Source organism: Schistocerca americana, chromosome 6 (assembly GCF_021461395.2).
Source record: "Schistocerca americana isolate TAMUIC-IGC-003095 chromosome 6, iqSchAmer2.1, whole genome shotgun sequence".
Taxonomy (NCBI): domain Eukaryota; kingdom Metazoa; phylum Arthropoda; class Insecta; order Orthoptera; family Acrididae; genus Schistocerca; species Schistocerca americana.
This window is the reverse complement of record NC_060124.1, coordinates 250,083,014-250,104,139: the sequence shown is the minus strand read 5'-3', so window position 1 is coordinate 250,104,139 and position 21,126 is coordinate 250,083,014. Positions and strand designations below refer to the sequence as shown.

Below are 21,126 nucleotides of genomic sequence, written 5' to 3'. Positions count from 1 at the left end.
TCTGCTTTCCCTTCTTTGCTTAGAACTGGGTTTCCATCTGAGCTCTTGATATTCATACAAGTCGTTCTCTTATCTCCAAAGGTCTCTTTAATTTTCCTGCAGGCGGTATCTATCTTACCCCTAGTGAGATAGGCCTCTACATCCTTACATTTGTCCTCTAGCCATCTCTGCTTAGCCATTTTGCACTTCCTGTCGATCTCATTTTTGAGACGTTTGTATTCCTTTTTGCCTGCTTCATTTACTGCATTTTTATATTTTCTCCTTTCATCAATTACATTCAATATTTCTTCTGTTACCCAAGGATTTCTACAAGCCCTCGTCTTTTTACCTACTTGATCCTCTGCTGCCTTCACTACTTCATCCCTCAAAGCTACCCATTCTTCTTCTACTGTATTTATTTCCCCAGTTCCTGTCAATTGCTCCCTTATGCTCTCCCTGAATCTCTGTACAACCTCTGGTTCTTTTAGTTTATCCAGGTCCCATCTCCTTAAATTCCCACCTTTTTGCAGTTTCTTCAGTTTTAATCTACAGGTCATAACCAATAGATTGAGGTCAGAGTCCACATCTGCCCCTGGAAATGTCTTACAATTTCGCAGTACCAGCACAGCAATGCCGTTTTGGTTATTGTTACAAGGCCAGATCAGTCAATCATCCAGACTGTTGCCCTTGCAACTACTGAAAAGGCTGCTGCCCCTCTTCAGGAACCACATGTTTGTCTGGCCTCTCAACAGATACCCCTCCGTTGTGGTTGCACCTACGGTACAGCTATCTGTATCGCTGAGGCACGCAAGCCTCCCCACCAACGGCAAGGTCCATGGTTCATGGGGGGAGGAAATGAATTGCTACCTATTCTAATTAGTATTGATTCTCAGAGTATTTGTGCAAGTTATCCATTGTATGGATTGTTCATCGCAGTCTCATTTCATCAACATGGTGTCTGTGACACATGGATAGCTGGCCCCACAAGTGGACTTCCATGACAGGCCAAAACTGCAGGCCATTTCTGTGGGTATTTCTAATGGATTGAGCCTGCTGATCTGAAGCTAATCGTTTCTCACCAATGTGCAGGCCCTGCCTATCAGATTTAATCTCACTGAACTGCCCACAGGCCAGGTCTGTTTGTGTGTGATGTAATGCAGCGGATTTTCGTGATTTATCCATGGACCCAAGACTCCGGTGCTCCTCGGCAGGCCAGAGGCAATGGCTGATGGATTTCAGGAATTGTGACTGTCTCACCGCAAGTACAGGGTGGCCCAAAAAGGATGGTCACATTTTAAATAACTATAACTCCATCAGTTTTACAAATTAATTTTATTCAATTACGTAACTAAATGCTCCCAGGCACCCAATTACAAGAACTAACCACAAAAAATCATGTACGGAAAATGACTTCCGGAAGATGGTGTCCTTCCTCGGTGATGCATTCCACAAGTCTTTCCTCGAAATTTTCCATCACTTTCACTACTGTTTCTTCTTGAATTGCCATAATTTCCGCACTGATTGCCTCCTTCAGATCAATTAAGTTTCGGGGCTTCTTTACGTAGACTTTTGACTTTAGGTATCCCCAAAGAAAAAAATCACAGGCTGAGAGGTCAGGTGATCTCACGGGCCAGTGGACATCTCCAAAACGCGAGATGATGTGGTGGGGGAACATCCGCCTTAAAACACACATGGAGTCATTGGCTGTGTGGGCCGTGGCCCCGTCCTGTTGAAACCAAATTCGATCTCGATTTACATGTAACTCTCGCAGTTTCGGCGCCAAAAAGCTACGTAGCATGTTAACGTAACGTTTCGAGTTCACTGTGACTGTAGCGTTGTTCTTCTCAAAAAAATAAGGACCAACAATCCCCAAGCTTGAAATTCCACACCAGACTGTTACCTTAGCACTATGAAGAGGCTTTTGGTGCAATTCTCTGGGATTATCTGCTGCCCAATACCTGCAGTTTTGTTCATTGACATAGCCGTCTAAATGGAAATGGGCTTCATCTGACATAAGAAGCACAACATCATTATTAGAGTACAAAATGTCAAGCATTGATTCACAAAATCATCTTCGCTGCTCAAAATCACGATCATACAGCTTTTGCGTGATCATAATTTTGTATGGGTGAAACTGTAACTCACGGCTTAAAATACGCTGCAACGAACTACGGCTGAGGCCTAAAGTTTGAGCATGACGCCTAGTGGAACGACGCGGGCTTTGCAGCACTGACGCTCTAACATCATCAATGTTCTGTGGAGTAACTGCCGTACGTGTACGCCCTGTAGATTTACCACTTTTGACAGACCCTGTTGTCCGGAATGCAGTCACCCAACGTGATATGGATCTGCGATCTGGAATGGGTCCATCACGCGCTACACCAAAACGTTGTCGAAACAATCGTTGCACAGTAATAAACGATTCATCATTTCTGAAAAACTGTTCCACAGCAAAAACACGATGCTCGACCGTCCACTGCGCCATCTCGTGGCAAACTGGGTGTAATGGCCGACTTGCAGACGGCCGGCAGTGGCCCCCCCTCCTCACCTTTCAATGGTACTACGCAGCTCAAATCCGACCATCCTTTTTGGGCCACCCAGTACTTTGGACAGTGTGGCATTTTATAGACATTTTATAGACATTTTATTTGTTCTAGTACATTTTTGACACTTTGAAAGTAATTTATATATTAGAAAGTATGGACAATAAGGAGAAGAAAACTGTATTATTCGCTGGCAGTTTGTACGCTATGTACTCATGTACTTCTTGAAATAAAAATCACACACTACTGTAAAATAATAGACATAACACTGTGGCAATAAGTACTTCTTGAAATAAAAATCACACACTACTGTAAAATAATAGACATAACACTGTGGCAATAACCAACAATAACATAGTAAAACCAACATTTTATTGGCGGTCACCTACAGTGTTGGTTTATACAACTCTTCCCTACCTTGTGCACTTCTTTCAAGAGGCCTACTTTTTCCTGAGGTTATTTCTGATGAAATCAATGAAGGTATTTTAAATCCATTTTGTGACTCCAAGGAAATGCGTATTTTTGTCACCAAATATGTTTTGTTTTATTGAAATAAAATAGGTTTAAAGCAACCAACCAACCAGCCACCTAAAAACAAACAGTTCATTATAAAAGATGTTGATGTTAGTACTTGAGACTTTTGGTCACGTGTTTAGAAATACAGAAGTCCTTACCTTTTACCTACCCTTGAGATCTCAAAATTTGTCATGGAAAAATGCTAAAACTTGTCTGGAAATCAGGCAGACATCAGGGAATTTCAATTGGGGTAACTTGTGGCAAGCCTGAGTGTGTAACCAACTAAGTTCAATTTGCTGATGCTAAATCTGTAAAGGCCTGGTGCTACATAAGAAAGATAAATAGTGTTTACATGATTAACTCTCCTGCCAGAAGAGTTCATATGAGGTCGATCATGATGTCAATCTTGATATACCTTGATGCTGATGCAGTCTTTACCAGGTCACATAGTACTGGTATATTGTACCCAGGATCTCTGTCACCCACTATAACCATGGCGTCACCCTTGGCGAAGTCTTTACTTAGTGATCCTAAATTCTCTGTCACGTGCCCAAGACCAGCAATGACATTTAAAAACATTTGACCTGATATTGTGATCTTAGTTTATCATGAAAAAATTGCCTACAACTCTAGCATGAGAACTACTGAACAACAAAAGTTTTTTTTATCTTTACTTTTCAGTTTATTTCAGAAAGTCTGTTATGCCCTGTCTATACTTATATCTGCCCGAGACTCATCAGTTTCATACACAACTATTTTTCACTCTCACCATAAAGCAGTCAGATGAAGTTATGACATTGTTCCTACTGTTAACTGATGCAGAATCTTTCCTATCCTTGTCTAATTCAGCCTGGAGGGCACCAAGTTTTGCCCTCCTGTTCCACTATCTTTCATCTCTGCTGCATAGCCTACAAAACCATTCCACTACAGTCACCCAAATGAAAAAAAACTACAGCATCCATCACTTTAAACTCTGGAACTAACAATTCTGTGGCAAGTCAGGCACTTTGTGCTCATGATAAAAATAATAACATAGTAAGAATAAGTCAGTTACATTACCTATAAACAAGAAAACATTTTTATAAACATTTGACCCATAAGCAGTTGCATGTAAACAAACAACTTGCACAAAGTTTCTGAACAAAACAACTGGAATACAATGTTAAGGAAATAGCAGAAGATACAAGTGAAGATGAGATGGGTGATATGATTCTGGAAGAGGAATTTGACGAAGCACTGAAGGACCCAAGTGGAAAACAAGACCACAGAATAGGTGACATTCCCGCAGAATTATTGAGATCCTTGGTAGAGTCAGCCATGATGAAATTATTCCACCTGGTGTGCAATATATACGAGGCAGGTGAAATAACCTTAGACTTCAAGGATATAATTATTCCAATTCCAATGAAGATGGATGCTGACAGGTGTGATCATTACCAAACCATTTCTTCAATAAGTTCTAATTACAAAATATTGACACAAATTGCTTACAAAAGACCAATTTGGATTCCAGAGAAATCGATGGCCACACAAGACAATACTGCCCCTATGACCAGTCTTAGAAGATAAAATGAAAGACAAATCTATATTTATAGCATATATAGATATAGGAAGACCTTTTGATGTTGATTGAACTACATTCTGTGAAATTCTGAAGGTATCAAGGATAAAATACAGAGAAATAAAGGTATCTTTGACTTGTACAGAAACTGGGCTGCAATTGTGAGAGTTGATGTACATGGAAGGAAGATGGTAATTGAAAAGTTCAAGTAAGCAGTAAAGAAAACTGCAGAGAAATTTGGAAAGAGAAAAGTTCCAGGAGATTAGTAAATGCTTCAGGATTGCCCTTGACAATGTAGTTGTCACACAAGGAAAGACTGGAAAGATCAATTGAACAGAGTTTATAGTGTCTTGAAAAAAATTATTCGGTGAACGTCTGTGGAATCCTACTCAAAATATTATCTACACACTCCCCCATATAAGCCCTAGAAGTTTGTAACAAGAATTTCTGAACAGCCTGTATGTTTCCATAACAACTGTTGTTGTTGTGGTATTCATTCCAGACACTGGTTTGATGCAGCTCTCCATACTACTCTATCCTGTGCAAGCCTCATCATCTCCGAATAACTACTGCATTGGAACCTACATCCCTCTGAATCTGCTTACTGTATTCATCTCTTGGTCTCCCTCTACGATTTTTACCCTCCATGCTTCCCTCCAGTACTAAATTGGTGATCCCTTGATACCACAGAATTTGTCCTACAAACTGATCCTGTCTTCCAGTCAAGTTATGCCACAGATTCCTTTTCTCCCCAATTCTATTCAGTACCTCCTCATTAGTTACGTGATCTACCCATCTAATCTTCAGCATTCTTCTGTTTGCACCACATTTTGAAAGCTTCTATTCTCTTCTTGTCTAAACTATTTATCATCCATGTTTCACTTCCATACATGACTACACTCCATACAAATACTTTCAGAAACGACATCATGACACTCAAATCTATACTCGATGTTAACAAATTTCTCTTCTTCAGAAACACTTAACCTTGCCACTGCCAGTCTACATTTTATATCCTCTCTACTTCGACCATCATAAGTTATTTTGCTCCCCAAATAGCAAAACTCATCTACTACTTTAAGTGTCTCATTTCCTAATCTAATTCCCTTAGCGTCACCTGATTTAATTCACTTACATTCCATTATCCTCGTTGTGCTGTTGTTGAAATTTATCTAATATCCTCCTTTGAAGACAGTGTCCCTCCCGTTCAATTGCTCTTGCAGATCCTTTGCTGTCTCTGACAGAATTACAATGTCATTGGCAAACCTTAGTTTTTATTTCTTCTCCATGGATTTTAATACCTACTCCAAATTTTTCTTTTGTTTCCTTTACTGCTTGCTCAGTATACAGATTGAATAACATCGGAGATAGGATACAACCCGGTCTCACTACCTTCTCAACCACTGCTTCCGTTTTGTGATCTTCCGCTGTTATAATTGCCATCTGGTTTCTGTACAAACTGTAAATAGCCTTCCACTCCCTTTATTTGACCCCTGCCACCTTCAGAATTTTAAAGAGAGTATTCCAGTCAACATTGTCAAAAGCTTTCTCTGAGTCTACAAATGTTAGAAACATAGGTTTGCCTCTCCTTAATCTACCTTCTAGGATAAGTCGTAGGGTCAGTATTGCCAAAATTTTTACAGACTCCGAACTGATCTTCCCTGAGGTCGACTCCTACCAGTTTTTCCATTCATCTGTAAAGAATTCGAATTAGTATTTTGCAGCCATGACTTATTAAACTGATAGTTTGGTAATTTTCACACCTGTCAACACTTGGTTTCTTTGGGATCGGAATTATTATATTCTGCCTGAAGTGTGAGGGTATTTCACCTGTCTCATACATCTTGCTCACCAGATGGTATAGTTTTGCCATGACTGGTTCTCCCAAGGCTATCAGTAGTTCTAATGGAATGTTGTCTACTCCTGGGGCCTTGTTTTGACTTAGGTTGTTCAGTGCTTCACACAGTATCATATCTCCCATTTCATTTTCATCCACATCCGCTTCCATTTTCATAATATTTCCCTCAAGTACATTGCTCTTGTATAGACCCTCTATACGAGGTGCTCTCCAAAATTTTTGGGACTTGTGCTGCCATCTGTTGAAAACCTTACCTTTGGACTAATGGTCACCATCACCCTTGAAGTAGTTACCATCTGCATGTACACACCAGTCCCAGCGCTTCTGCCACTGGTCAAATGTTTTCTGGAAGTCCTGTTCTTTGAGGGTGTTTTTCACTGCCAGCGATCCTTCTTTGAATCCTCTCTAGATTGTCGAACTGACGACCTTTCAACTTGAGTTTCAGTTCTGGGAATAGTGCGAAGTTGCAAGGTGCCAAATCTGGTGAGTATGGTGCGTGGAGTTCAACCGCCATGTTATTGTTTGCCGAAAAGCTCCTGATGAACAAGGGCATGTGACAGGGCGCATTGTTGTGATGCAGCAGCCAGTTCCCTTGATGCCAAAGTTCAGGCCTTTGTCACCACATGTTTTCACATAGCCATCACAAAATGTCACAGCAGTACATGGAATTCACTGTTTGGTTGGTGGGACGAATTCTTTGTGCTCAATTCCCTTGGTATCAAAGAAAATGATGATCATGCTCTTCACCTGTCTCATTTTTTTTGGATCTTGGAGAGTCTGGGCTCTTCCATTGGGACGGTTGTTGCTTTGTCTCTGGGTCATAAACGTAAATCCAGCTCTCGTCACCGGTGATAACCCGTGACAAGGAGGTTGGATCATCAGATGCTGTCTGAAGAAGGTCCGTGCACCGTGCACACTTCAACATACTGTGCCTTCTGATCGGCAGTCAAGATCCTTGGCACAAATTTTGCAGCGACATGATGCATGCCCAATTCGTCAGTCAACATTCATTGACATGTCCCATAACCGATACCCACTTCATCCACAAGGTCTTGAATGGTTCAACGTTGATCTGTACGAACCAATTGTTGAAGTTTGGCAACAATGTCTGGCATTGAGCAGCTAATTGGCCTTCCAGTGTGAGCACCATCTTTGACATCGTCTGTATGGCCGGCCCTGAACCAAGCGTGCCACTCAAACACATGCGTACGGCTCATGTTCTGTCCCCCAAACACTTGTTGAATCATTGCAAGGGTCTCCGTAGCACTTTTACCGAGATCCACACAGAATTTGGTACACACACGCTGTTCTGTTTGGGGATCCATCATGAAATTGCCACACATCGAACACAGATTATTTCAGAAATCACTGCGGACACACAACACGTCCTCCAAGCTGAATGCCACTCCGCACACTGACTCATCAGATATGCAGCTCTCGCTACCTAGCGATGCAAAGATCCACTACTCCTACTTTCCAGATAGCACCAACAGTCCCGAAAATTTTGGATTCCATCTCATAAACTCCTTCCACCTTTCTGTCTTCCCTTCTTTGCTTAGGAATGGTTTTCCATCTGAGGTCTTGATATTTATACAAGTGGTTCTCTTTTCACCAAGGGTCTCTTTAATTTTCCTGTAGGCAGTATCTATCTTACCCCTAGTGAGATAAGCCTCTGCATCCTTACATTTGTCCTCTTGCCATCCCTCCTTAGCCATTTTGCACTTCCTGTTGATCTCATTTTTGAGACGTTTGTATTCCTTTTTGCTTGCTTCATTTACTGCATTTTTATATTTTCTCCTTTCATCAATTAAATTCAATATCTCTTCTGTTACCCAAGGATTTCTACTAGCCCTCGTCTTTTTACCTACTTTATCCTCTGCTGCCTTCACTACTTCATCCCTCAAAGCTACCCAACTTCTTCTACTGTACTTCTTTCCCCCATTCTTGTCAATTGTTCCCTTATGCTCTCTCTGAAACTCTGTACAACCTCTGGTTTAGTCAGTTTATCCAGGTCCCATCTCCTTAAATTCCCACCATATTGCAGTTTCTTCAGTTTTAATCTACAGTTCATAACCAATAGATTGTGGTCAGAGTCCACGTCTGCCCCTGGAAATGTCTTACAATTTAAAACCTTGTTCCTAAATCTCTGTCTTACCATTACATAATCTATCTGATATCTTTTAGTATCTCCAGGATTCTTCCATGTATAAAACCTTCTTTAATGATTCTTGAACCAAGTGTTAGCTATGATTAAGTTATGCTCTGTGCAAAATTCTACCAGGCGGCTTCCTCTTTCATTTCTTATCCCCAATCCATATTCACCTACTATTTTTCCTTCTCTCCCTTTTCCTACTATCGAATTCCAGTCACCCATGACTATTAAATTTTTGTCTCCCTTCACTATCTGAAAAATTTCTTTTATCTCATCATACATTTCTTCAATTTCTTTGTCATCTGCAGAGCTAGTTGGCATATAAACTTGTACTACTAAAGTAGGCGTGGGCTTCATGTCTATCTTGGCCACAATAATGGCCACAATAATGCATTCACAATAATGGCCACAATAATGCATTCACTATACTCAAGAGGACGTCGTTATCAGGAGAAAGAAAACTGGCGCTCTACGGATCGGAGCGTGGAATGTCAGATCCCTTAATCGGGCAGGTAGGTTAGAAAATTTAAAAAGGGAAATGGATTGGTTAAAGTTAGATATACCGGGAATTAGTGAAGTTTGGTGGCAGGAGGAACAAGACTTTTGGTCAGGTGATTACAGGGTAATAAATACAAAATGAAATAGAGGTAATGCAGGAGTAGGTTTAATAATGAATAAAAAAATAGGAGTGCGGGTTACCTACTACGAACAGCATAGTGAACGCATTATTGTGGCCAAGATAGACACAAAGCCCATGCCTACTACAGTAGTACAAATTTATATGCCAACTAGCTCTGCAAATGATGGAGAAATTGATGAAATGTATGACAAGATAAAAGAAATTATTCAGGTAGTGAAGGGAGACGAAAATTTAATAGTCATGGGTGACTGGAATTCGTCAGTAGGAAAAGGAAGAGAAGGAAATGTAGTAGGTGAATATGGATTGAGGGGAAGAAATGAAAGAGGAAGCCGTCTGGTAGAATTTTGCACAGAGCACAACTTAATCATAGCTAACACTTGGTACAAGAATCATAAAAGAAGGTTGTATACATGGAAGAATCCTGGAGATACTAACAGGTTTCAGATAGATTATATAATGGTAAGACAGAGATTTAGGATCCAGGTTTTAAATTGTAAGACGTTTCCAGGGGCAGATGTGCACTCTGACCACAATCTATTGGTTATGAACTGTAGATTAAAACTGATGAATTTGCAAAGAGATGGGAATTTAAGGAGATGGGTCCTGGATAAACTGAAAGAAGCAGAGGTTGTACAGAGTTTCAAGGAGAGCAAAATGGAACAATTGATAGGAATGGGGGAAAGAAATACAGTAGAAGAAGAATGGGTAGCTTTGAGGGATGACGTGCTGACGGCAGCAGAGGATAAAGTACATAAAAAGACGAGGGCTAGTAGAAAACCTTGGGTAACAGAAGAAATATTGAACTTAATTGATGAAAGGAGAAAATATAAAAATGCAGTAAATGAAGCAGGCAAAAAGGAATACAAACGTCTCAAAAATGAGATCGACAGGAAGTGGAAAATGGCTAAGGAGGGATGGCTAGAGGACAAATGTAAGGATGTAGAAGCTTGTCTCACCAGGGGTAAGATAGATACTGCCTACAGGAAAATTAAAGAGACCTTTGGAGAGAAGAGAACAACTTGTATGAATATCAAGAGCTCAGATGGAAGCCCACTTCTAAGCAAAGAAGGGAAAGCAGAAAGGTGGAAGGAGTATATAGAGGTTCTATACAAGGGCGATGTACTTGAGGACAATATTATTGAAATGGAAGAGGATGTAGATGAAGATGAAATGGGAGATATGATACTGCGTGAAGAGTTTGACAGAGCACTGAGAGACCTGAGTCGAAACAAAGCCCCGGGAGTAGACAACATTCCATTAGAACTACTGAAAGCCTTGGGAGAGCCAGTCCTGACAAAACTCTACCATCTGGTGAGCAAGATATATGAGACAGGTGAAATACCCTCAGACTTCAAGAAGAATATAATAATTCCAATACCAAAGAAAGCAGGTGTTTACAGATGTGAAAATTACTGAACTATCAGTTTAGCAAGTCACAGCTGCAAAATACTAACAGAAATTCTTTACAGACGAATGGGAAAACTAGTAGAAGCCGACCTCGGGGAAGATCAGTTTGGATTCCGTAGAAATATAGGAACACGTGAGGTAATATTGACCGTACAACTTATCTTAGAAGCTAGATTAAGGAAAGGCAAACCTATGTTTCTAGCATTTGTAGACTTAGAGAAAGCTTTTGACAATGTTGACTGGAATACTCCCTTTCAAATTCTGAAGGTGGCAGGGGTAAAATACAGGGGGCAAAAGGCTATTTATGACTTGTTCAGAAACCAGATGGCAGTTATAAGAGTCGAGGGACATGAAAGGGAAGCAGTGATTGGGAAGGATGTGAGTCAGGGTTGTAACCTCTCCCCGATGTTATTCAATCTGTATATTGAGCAAGCAGTAAAGGAAACAAAAGAAAAATTCGAAGTAGGTATTAAAATCCATGGAGACAAAATAAAAACTTTGAGATTTGCCGATGACATTGTAATTCTGTCAGGGACAGCAAAGGACTTGGAAGAGCAGTTGAACGGAATGGATAGTGTCTTGAAAGGGGGATATAAGATGAACATCAACAAAAGTAAAATGAGGATAATGGAATGTAGTCGAATTAAGTTGGGTGATGCTGAGGGAATTAGATTAGGAAATGAGACACATAAAGTAGTAAAGGACTTTTGCTATTTGGGGAGCAAAATAACTGATGATGGTCGAAGTAGAGAGGATATAAAATGTAGACTGGCAATGGCAAGGAAAGCGTTTCTGAAGAAGAGAAATTTGTTAACATCGAGTATAGATTTAAATGTCAGGAAGTTGTTTCTGAAAATATTTGTATGGAGTGTAGGCATGTATGGAAGTGAAACATGGATGATAAATAGTTTGGACAAGAAGAAAAAATAGAAGCTTTCGGAATGTGGTGCTACATAAGAATGCTGAAGATTAGATGGGTAGATCACATAACTAATGAGGAGGTATTGAATAGGATTGTGGAGAAGAGAAATTTGTGGAACAACTTGACTAGTAGAAGGGATCAGTTGGTAAGACATGTTCTGAGACATGAAGGGATCACCATTTTAGTATTGGAGGGCAGCGTGGCGGGTAAAACTCGTAGAGGGAGACCAAGAGATGAATACACTAAGATTCAGAAGGCTTTAGGTTGCAGTAGTTACTGGAAGATGAAGGAGCTTGCACAGGATAGAGTAGGATGGAGAGCTGCATCAAACCAGTCTCAGGACTGAAGACCACATCAACATCATCATCATCAACAGCAGCTAATAGCTGTTAAGCTAATTGGGTGATAATTCTTGCATTTGTCAGCTCTTGCATTCTTTGGAATTATATGGATGAAATTTTTCCAAAAGTCAGATGGTATGTTGCCAGGCTCATACAAAAATGGTTCAAATGGCTCTGAGCACTATGGGACTCAACTGCTGTGGTCATAAGTCTCCTAGAACTTAGAACTACTTAAACCTAACTAACCTAAGGACAGCACACAACACCCAGCCATCACGAGGCAGAGAAAATCCCTGACCCCGCCGGGAATCGAACCCGGGAACCCGGGCGTGGGAAGCGAGAACGCTACCGCACGACCACGAGACGTGGGCTACACTCATACAGCATACATAACAACATGAATAGTTATTTTGTTGCCACTTCCCATAATCCTTTTAGAAATTCTGGTGGAATGTTATCTATCCCTTCTGCCTTATTTCATTTTAAGACCTCCAAAGCTCTTAAATTCTGATTCTAATATTAGATCCCCCATATCTTCTAAATTGACTACTGTTTCTTCTTTTATTAGATCAGACAAATCTTCCTGTCATAGATGCCTTCAATGTACTCTTTCCACCTGTCCGCTCCTCTGCATTTAACAGTGGAATTCCCATTGCACTTTTAATGTTACCACCTTTGCTTTTAATTTCACCGAAGGTTGTTTTGAATTTCGTGTTTGCCGAGTCAGTCATTGTGACAATCATTTCTTTTTCGATTTCTTCAAATTTGTCATGGAGCCATTTCTTCTTAGCTTCCCTGCACTTCCTATTTATTTCATTTCTCAGTGACTTGTGTTTCTGTATTCCTGAATTTCCCTGAGCATTTATGTACTTGCTTCTTTCATTGATCAGCTGAAGTATTTCTCCTGTTACCAAAGGTTTCTTCACAATTACCTTCTTTGTACCTATGTTTTTCTTTCCAACTTCTCTGACTGCCCTTTTTGGAGATGTCCATTCCTCTTCAACTGTAATGCCTACTGAGCCATTTCTTATTGCTGTATCTATTGCCTTAGAGAACTTAAAGCATATCTCACCATTCCTTAGTACTTCTGTATCCCACTTCTTTGCTCATTGATTCTTCCTGACTAATCTCTTCAGCTTTAGCCTACTCTTTATCACAACTACAGTATGAGCTGAGCCTGTATCTGCTCGTGGATATGCCTTACAATCCAGTATCTGATTTCAGAATATATTTCTAGCAAAGATGTAATCTAAGTGAAATCTTCCTGTATCACCCCGTCTTTTACAAGTATACCTACTCCTCTTGTGATTCTTGAACAGAGTATTCTCTATTACTAGCTGAATTTTATTACCAAACTCAATTAGTCTTTCTCCCCTCTCATTCCTTGTCTCAAGCCTGTACTCTCCTATAACCTTTTCTTCTACGCCTTCCTCTACAACTTACAACTGCATTCCAGTCCCCCATGAGTACTAGATTTTCATGTACCTTTGCATGCTGTATAACCCTTTCAATAGGCTCATATACTGTCTCTATCTCTTCATCTTCAGCTTGCAACGTCAGCATGTATACCTGAACTATCATTGCCAGTGTTGATTTGCTGTATATTCTGATATGAACAACCCTGTTGGTGAACTGTTCACGGTAACACACTCCTGCCCCACCTTTCCATTCATAACGAATCCTACTCCTGTTATACCATTTTCTGCTGCTGTTGATACTACTGTATACTCACCTGACCAGAAATCCTTGTCTTCTTTCCATTTCACTTCACTGACCCCTACTATATCTAGATTGATTCTGTGCATTCCGACCTACCAATGTGTGTGATAATTACTGAAGTACACATCATCAGTGGACAGTGAATTGAAAAAGACAATGTTATTAAAATGCACATACATATGCAAATAGTTACGGTATATGTATCATGTGCGACCAAATCAACAGAAGATGCTTCTACACTCACAGATATCAAAGTTTGTCAAAAAAGAATATTTATGCAAGTACTCCCACTAAAATGTGGTGAGCTGCATAAAATGACACTAGCAACCACTTCAGAGACAGATTCATAGGAATACTTCACTTGTAACGACAGTGAAGTAGATCTACTTTATATCATCTCCTCTCTCTGTCTTAGTTGACACGACCCCTCAGGAGTGACCAAGTATCTTATTAAAAAAAAAAAATTGTACCGTATTTACTGTTCTATAGTCTCTGAAATGACACAGAAGTCGTTTCAAGTAATAAACACAAAGTTTTTAAATTTCATATATTAGTAAAAAGATAACTGATAATACTGTACTAAAAGTTAAGTTCATTCAATAAAATAAATCTCCAACAATGAAACTTTTATTCTTTACTTTTAACGTATTGTGTTTCAAATGTTTAAATAGGTATTGAGCTTGAATATACTCCCAACCTCACATTCAATCAATGTCTCGATTTGGGGCTTGCTGACCATGTGGAAGTAATGACACAGATATCAGAGACAGCTGCAAAGGAATATGCCATTGAATTAACATTGAATAAAATGAAGGGAGACTGGGCCCACATAGATATGGAAGTAACACCCTACAAAGCCACAGGTATGTAACAATGGATTTACTCACCTACAATGTCTGTGTTATATTATTGATAATTTTATGTAGGTTATTTCTCTTTTAGGCACTTACATAATGAAGATTGCGGATGAAATAACTCAGATGCTTGATGATCATATTGCTTTGACCCAGCAGGTTTCATACAGTCCTTACAGACCAGCATTTGAAGAAGAGATTACTGATTGGGAGGAAAAACTGCATCTGACTCAAGATGTGTTAGATGAATGGGTAGAATGTCAGAAGTAAGTAAAAGAGAAAACTCACACACAGATAGTGCTGGTGTTAGTACACATAAGGTAACCATATTAATAGCTCACTTTGTGATGATCGAGCGTGTATCAGGCCTCACCAATCAAATAGACAGACTGTGTGACACATACATACTCCACAAGCCATCATACAGTGCATGATGGAGGATACTGTGTACCTAGAGTTGCCATCTGTTCCCATATATGGGGACCGTCACCAGACCTTCTTATCCTGACATCCCGAGAAGATGCAATTTTGTCCTGATTGTGCAAAGTACTGTTATAAACTTGGCTCAAGTAAGAAGTAATGTCATCTGTTAGTGCAACATGTAAATGCAGCCTCAGTTAGTTTTATCTGTGTCAACAAGTTTACGTTGACAACGTTGTCCCACAGATGGTGTTGCTTGTTGCTTATACTGTATCAATGTTGCAAACACCTTCTACACAGTGAGTCACTAATTATTGCCACCTAGAATAACTCTGAAAGTGTGATAGTAGCTGCAAAGTCTGTGGGACAAATGTTTCATGGGAAGGGGGGGGGGGGGGGCATAATGTGACGTTGATTTTTTGTTGCTAGGTGGGGTCGCATCAGAGATATGAAGGCCAACTTTGATTTTTAAATGGGCTGCTATAGTTTGGTACTTGTTTTCTGATAGCGGCTATCAAGACGAATCCAATGATGTGTAACAGTAAGGTCAATGAAAGTCAAAAAGGCAGTGTGAATGTCCATTTACAGAAGGTGTTCGAAGTGATGACTGTTGGTATCAATGCAGTGCTGCAATCTTCTTATCATGGATTGAGTGGTATTCCTTACTTGCCATTCACATGTAAACACCATTTGACAGTTTCGCAATACAACACTAATAGAAACAGTAAGACTAGTATCATCAAATCAAACAATGTGACTGGTGTATTCCTTCGAAGAGCAAGATGATATGCTTCTTATTTACAGAGAATGCCAATGAAATACAGTGAGAACTGGAGACTTAAACGCTGAAAGATATCCTCGGCGTACTCACCCCATACGTGTCGTACATTTAAGTATGTCTATGATAAATTGAGAACAACGGGACCTTTAACACATTGGAAACATATCTGGCAAAGGAAAGTTACTAACGAGGAAATGGAAATTGGTACTCTTGCCACTGTGGTTTGAGATCCTTGTGTTTGTTCGCGTCAAATCACAAGGGAATCTGGCATGAGACAGAGTAGTGTTGTTCATGGTTTGCACCGCCATAAATATCATCCTTATCATATCAGTCTCCACTAAGAATTAACTGGTAGGGATTTCAGATTCAGAGGGATGACACATTTATTAATTTGATTGTATTTACTGATGAAGCTACATTCACAAACCAAGGAAATGTTAATTTGCATAACATGCATTATTGGGCAATTGAAAATCCATGTTGGCTGCAGCAAGTTGCACACCAAAAACAGTGCTCGATCAATGTATGGTGTGAGATTCTGGAGGACAGAATTATAGGCCCCTATTTCATTGAAGGAAATCTTAACGGTAGAAAGTACACCACATTCCTGCAGGAAACATTAGGTCTATTATTGGAAGAAATACCTTTAGGAACAAGGAACAAACTGTGGTATCAACACAATTGGTGTCCGGCACATTTTTCTCTGATGGATAGAAATGAGATGCAGAGACAAGTCTCAAATCGTTGTATTGGATATGGAGGAGATGTGTTGTGGCCGGCTCGTTTGCCAGACTTGACGCCTCTGGATTTTTTCTTGTGGAGATTTGTAAAAGACATTGTTTATAAAGATGTTCCAACTACATCTGAAGATATGCGAGAGAGAATTTTCAGAGCATGTGTTTCAATAAATGCCAGTGTGTAAGAAATATCACTCAGTCCATGATAAGAAGATTGCAGCACTGCATTGATACCAATGCTCATCACTTCGAACACCTTCTGTAAATGGACGTCATGCCACCTTTGTGAGTTTTGTTGACACTGAAAGACCTTACTGTTACACATCAATGGATTCATCTTGATAACCGCTATTGGAAAATGAGTACCAAACTATAGCATCCCATTTGAAAAAAATGAAATTGGCCTTCATATCTCTGAAGCGGCCCCACCTAGCAACAAAAAACCATCATATTATGGGTCCCATTGTCCCACGCAACTTTTGTCCCCAAACTTTTCAGCTCCTGTCATAATTTCTATTCTTGGTGGCAATAGTTAGTGAATCACGCTGTAGATCTAGTGCTATAATCTGAGAAAATACCAGACTTCTCCAGTAGTATGGGGCTGGAACTATTTAAGCAGCACCAAGTAATAGGGCAGTTCCCATTTGAATAGCAATCTGATGAGACAATTCTTTCTAAACATAATACAAACAAAAAGTGTGAGTAATGTTTGGAAGTGTAAACACTCCATGGAAGAAATGTAACAATATTATGAGAAGGAAAGTTGCTACTCACCATACAGCAGAGATGCTGAGTCATAATTATCCTCCCAACCTTGTACAGAAACAAATCTTCTGTCCCTTATCTTTCCAGTCTCCCACCACCTCCCAAAGTCCCATCGTCCGGCCACAGAGGAGTATACCCCTTGTAACTCAGTGCCACCCAGGACTGGAGTGACTGAATTACATTCTTTGCCAGGGTTTCGATTACCTCTTATCATCCCATGCAATGAGAAATGTCCTGACCACTATCCTTCCACCCCTCCCACAGTGGTATTCTGCCATTCACCGAACCTACACAATGTACTTGTCCATCCTTACACAACCCCTGCTCCCAATCCCTTACCTCATGGCTCATAGCCTAGTAATAGATCTAGATGCGAGACCTGTCCCATACATCCTCTCACCACCACCTACTCCAGTCCGGTCACTAACATCACTTATCCCATCAAAGGTGGGGCTACCTGTGAAACCAGTCATGTGATCTACAAGCTAAGTTGCAACCACTGTGCTGCATTCTGTGTAGGCATGACAACCAACAAGCTGTCTGTCTACATGAATGGCCACCGACAGACTGTAGCCACGAAACAAGTGGACCACCCTGATGCTGAACGCACTGCCAAACACGATATCCTTAATTTCAATGACTGCTTCACAGCCTGTGACATATGATCCTTCCGATCAACACCATCTTTTTTGAATTGCGCAGGTGGGAACTTTCCCTGCAATACGTCCTACGTTTCTGTAGCTCTCCTGGCCTCAACCTTTGTTAGTCACTGTATTCACATATCCAGCCCCTTCCCTGTTCCCATTCGAGCACTACACAGCCATCATTCCACCACCATATGCAGTCTTTTTATTTCTCTCCTTTTCCACTACTCCCTCCCCCCTCCCTCCCCACATCATCCCTGTCCTCCATCTAACCTGTAGCACTTCAGTGTCTGCCACCCCCATCATACTATCCCTCTCCCTCTCCGCCCTGGCCCCCTCCTTAGCCCAACGCAGTCGCCACTCCCATCATGCACTGGTACTGCTGCTCGCAGTGTGGTTTCAGTTGCCTGAGACTACAGTCGTGTGTACGAGATGCGTTTGCATTTGCTTGTGCGTCCGTGTGTGTGTGTGTGTGTGTGTGTGTGTGTGTGTGTGTGTGTGTCTATTGTTGACAAAGGCCAAGGGCCGAAAGTTTTAATTGTGAAAGTCTTCTTGTTGTGCCTATCAGTGACTCAGCATCTCTGCTATATGGTGAGTAGCAACTTTCCTTCTCATAATATTGTTACATTCTCCATGGAAGACAGGAGGATTTACTTTCTTAAGGAAACCAAAAAGCCTGAAGCAAATGCCAACTGCTAAAATTATGCGAGTGTTTGTTTTCTAACCCTGCACACAACACCACTGTGGAAAGAGTATTTTCACTGATGTCACCCCAGTGGACTGATGAAAAAAATTGACTGCTGCCAGGGACTGTGGAATTAATTTTACTGTTCTAGTTTAACTACAAGATGTCTGCCTGAAGTTTTATAAATATACACTACTGACCATTAAAAACACTACGCCACGAAGATGTGCTACAGACGCGAAATTTAACCGAAAGGAAGAAGATGCTGTGATATGCAAATGATTAGCTTTTCAGAGCATTCACACAAGGTTGGCGCTGGTGGCGACACCTAAAACGTGCTGACATGAGACAAGTTTCCAACTGATTTCTCACACACAAACAGCAGTTGACTGGCGTTGCCTGGTGAAACGTTGTTGTGATGCCTTGTGTAAGGAGGAGAAATGTGTACCATCACGTTTCTGACTTTGATAAAGGTCGGATTGTAGCCTATCACGATTGCGGGGCATTGGTCGAGATCAAATGACTGTTAGCAGAATATGGAATCGGTGGGTTCAAGAGGGTAATACGGAATGACGTGCTGGATCCCAACGGTCTCGTATCACTAGCAGTCAAGATGAAAAGCATCTTACGCGCATGGCTGTAACGGATCGTGGAGCCACGTCTCGATCCCTGAGTCAACAGATGAGGACGTTTGCAAGACGACAACCAAACAACCACCTGCACGAACAGTTCGACAACGTTTGCAGCAGCATGGACTATCAGCTCGGAGGCATGGCTGCAGTTACCCTTGACGTTGCATCACAGACATGAGCGCCTGCGACGGTGTACTCAACAACGAACCTGGGTGCACAAATGGCAAAAATCATTTTTTCGGATGCATCCAGGTTCTGTTTTTAAGCATCATGATGGTCGCATCCGTGTTTGGCGACATTGCAGTGAACGCACATTGGTAGTGTGTATTCATCATCACCGTACTGGCATATCACCCGGCGTGATGGTATGGGGTGCCATTGGTTACACATCTCGGTCACCTCTTGTTCACATTGACGGCACTTTGAACAGTGGATGTTACATTTCAGATGTGTTACGACCTGTAACTCTACCCTTCATTCGATCCCTGCGAAACCCTACATTTCAGCAGGATAATGAACGACCACATGTTGCAGGTCCTGTACGGGCCTTTCTGGATACAGAAAATGTTCAACTGCTGCCCTGGCCAGCACATTCTCCAGATCTCTCACCAATTGAAAACATCTGGTCAATGGTGACCGAGCAACTGGCTCGTCACAATATGCCAGTCACTACTTTTGATGAACTGTGGTATCGTGTTGAAGCTCTGTTTGACTCAATGCCCAGGCGTATCAAGGCCGTTATTATGGCCAGAGGTGGTTGTTCTGGGTACTGATTTCTCAGGATCTATGCACCCAAATTGTGGGAAAATGTGATCACGTGTCAGTTCTAGTATAATATATTTGTCCAATGAATACCCGTTTATCATCTGCATTTCTTCATGGTGTAGCAATTTTAATGGCCAGTAGTGTATAAAAGTGAAAAAAAGACTTACTGAAAGGTGTGAAATCTTCGGAAAAATATGGTGTACCAACTACTTCTGGCACAGCAAGTTGCATGTAATTGTGTTCTAAATAAAACCTAGTTATATTAAATAAATGATTTACTTCATTTCTGCACCTCTGTCTCAGTGTTTTGATGAGGTCCCATCTAGATATGGCAAACCTATGTCTACCACTACTAATCATTTTCTTTTCTCTTCCACCTGCATTAGAGTGAGGGAAAAATGCCTTATCCATAAGCCTCTGTAAGAGCCCTGATTTCTCTATTCTTATCTTCACGGTCCTTACATGAAATGTACCTTGGTGGCAGTAGAACTGATCTGCAATTGGCCTCAGCCTCAAATTTTTGGCCTCAGCCTCAAATTTCTGTAGTAATGCATCATGGAAAGAGTGTCTTCTTCCCAGCAGCATTTCCCATTTGAGTTCACGAAGCATATCCATAATACTTACGTGTTGATAAAATATACCAGTAAAAAAGTCTAGCAGCATTCCTCTGAACTACTTTGATGTCTTCCTTTATATCTGACATGGTGGAGATTCCAAAAATTCGAGCAGTACTCAAGAACGGGCCATAATTGCGTTCTACGTGCTGTCTCCTTTATAGATGAGTTAGACTTTCCCAAAATTCTCCCAATAAAGCAATGCCTAGCATTTGTCTTGCCTACTACCTACCTGATGTGCTCATTCCATTTCATATCACTCTGCAGCATTACGCCCTGATATTTAATTGAGCTGACTGTGTCAAGCGGCACACTACTAATGCTGTGGTTGAACATTACAGGATTGTTTTTCTAACTCATCCACATTACCTTACATTTTTCTACATTCAGTACAAGGTGCCATTCATCACACCAGCTAGAAATTCTGTCTAAGTCACCCTGTATCCTCCTGCAGTTACTCAATGATGACAGCTTTTGGTACATCACAGCATCATCAGCAAACAGCTGTAAATTGCTTCTCACCCTCTCCATCAGATTATTTATACATATAGATAATAAGAGCAGTCCTATCGCATTTCCCTGGGGCACCCC

At 40.8% G+C, this 21,126-nt stretch overlaps 1 protein-coding gene across 1 annotated transcript in view; it reads left to right on the top strand.

Annotated features, from left to right (window-relative positions):
• LOC124620075 (dynein axonemal heavy chain 1-like) overlaps nt 1-21,126 on the top strand; it is an 804,068-nt gene that overhangs the window by 60,502 nt on the left and 722,440 nt on the right. The window contains exons 7-8 of the mRNA XM_047146741.1: nt 14,310-14,501; nt 14,581-14,758. Coding sequence (XP_047002697.1) covers nt 14,310-14,501; nt 14,581-14,758 — 370 coding nt within the window. The remainder of the gene's footprint in view (nt 1-14,309; nt 14,502-14,580; nt 14,759-21,126) is intronic.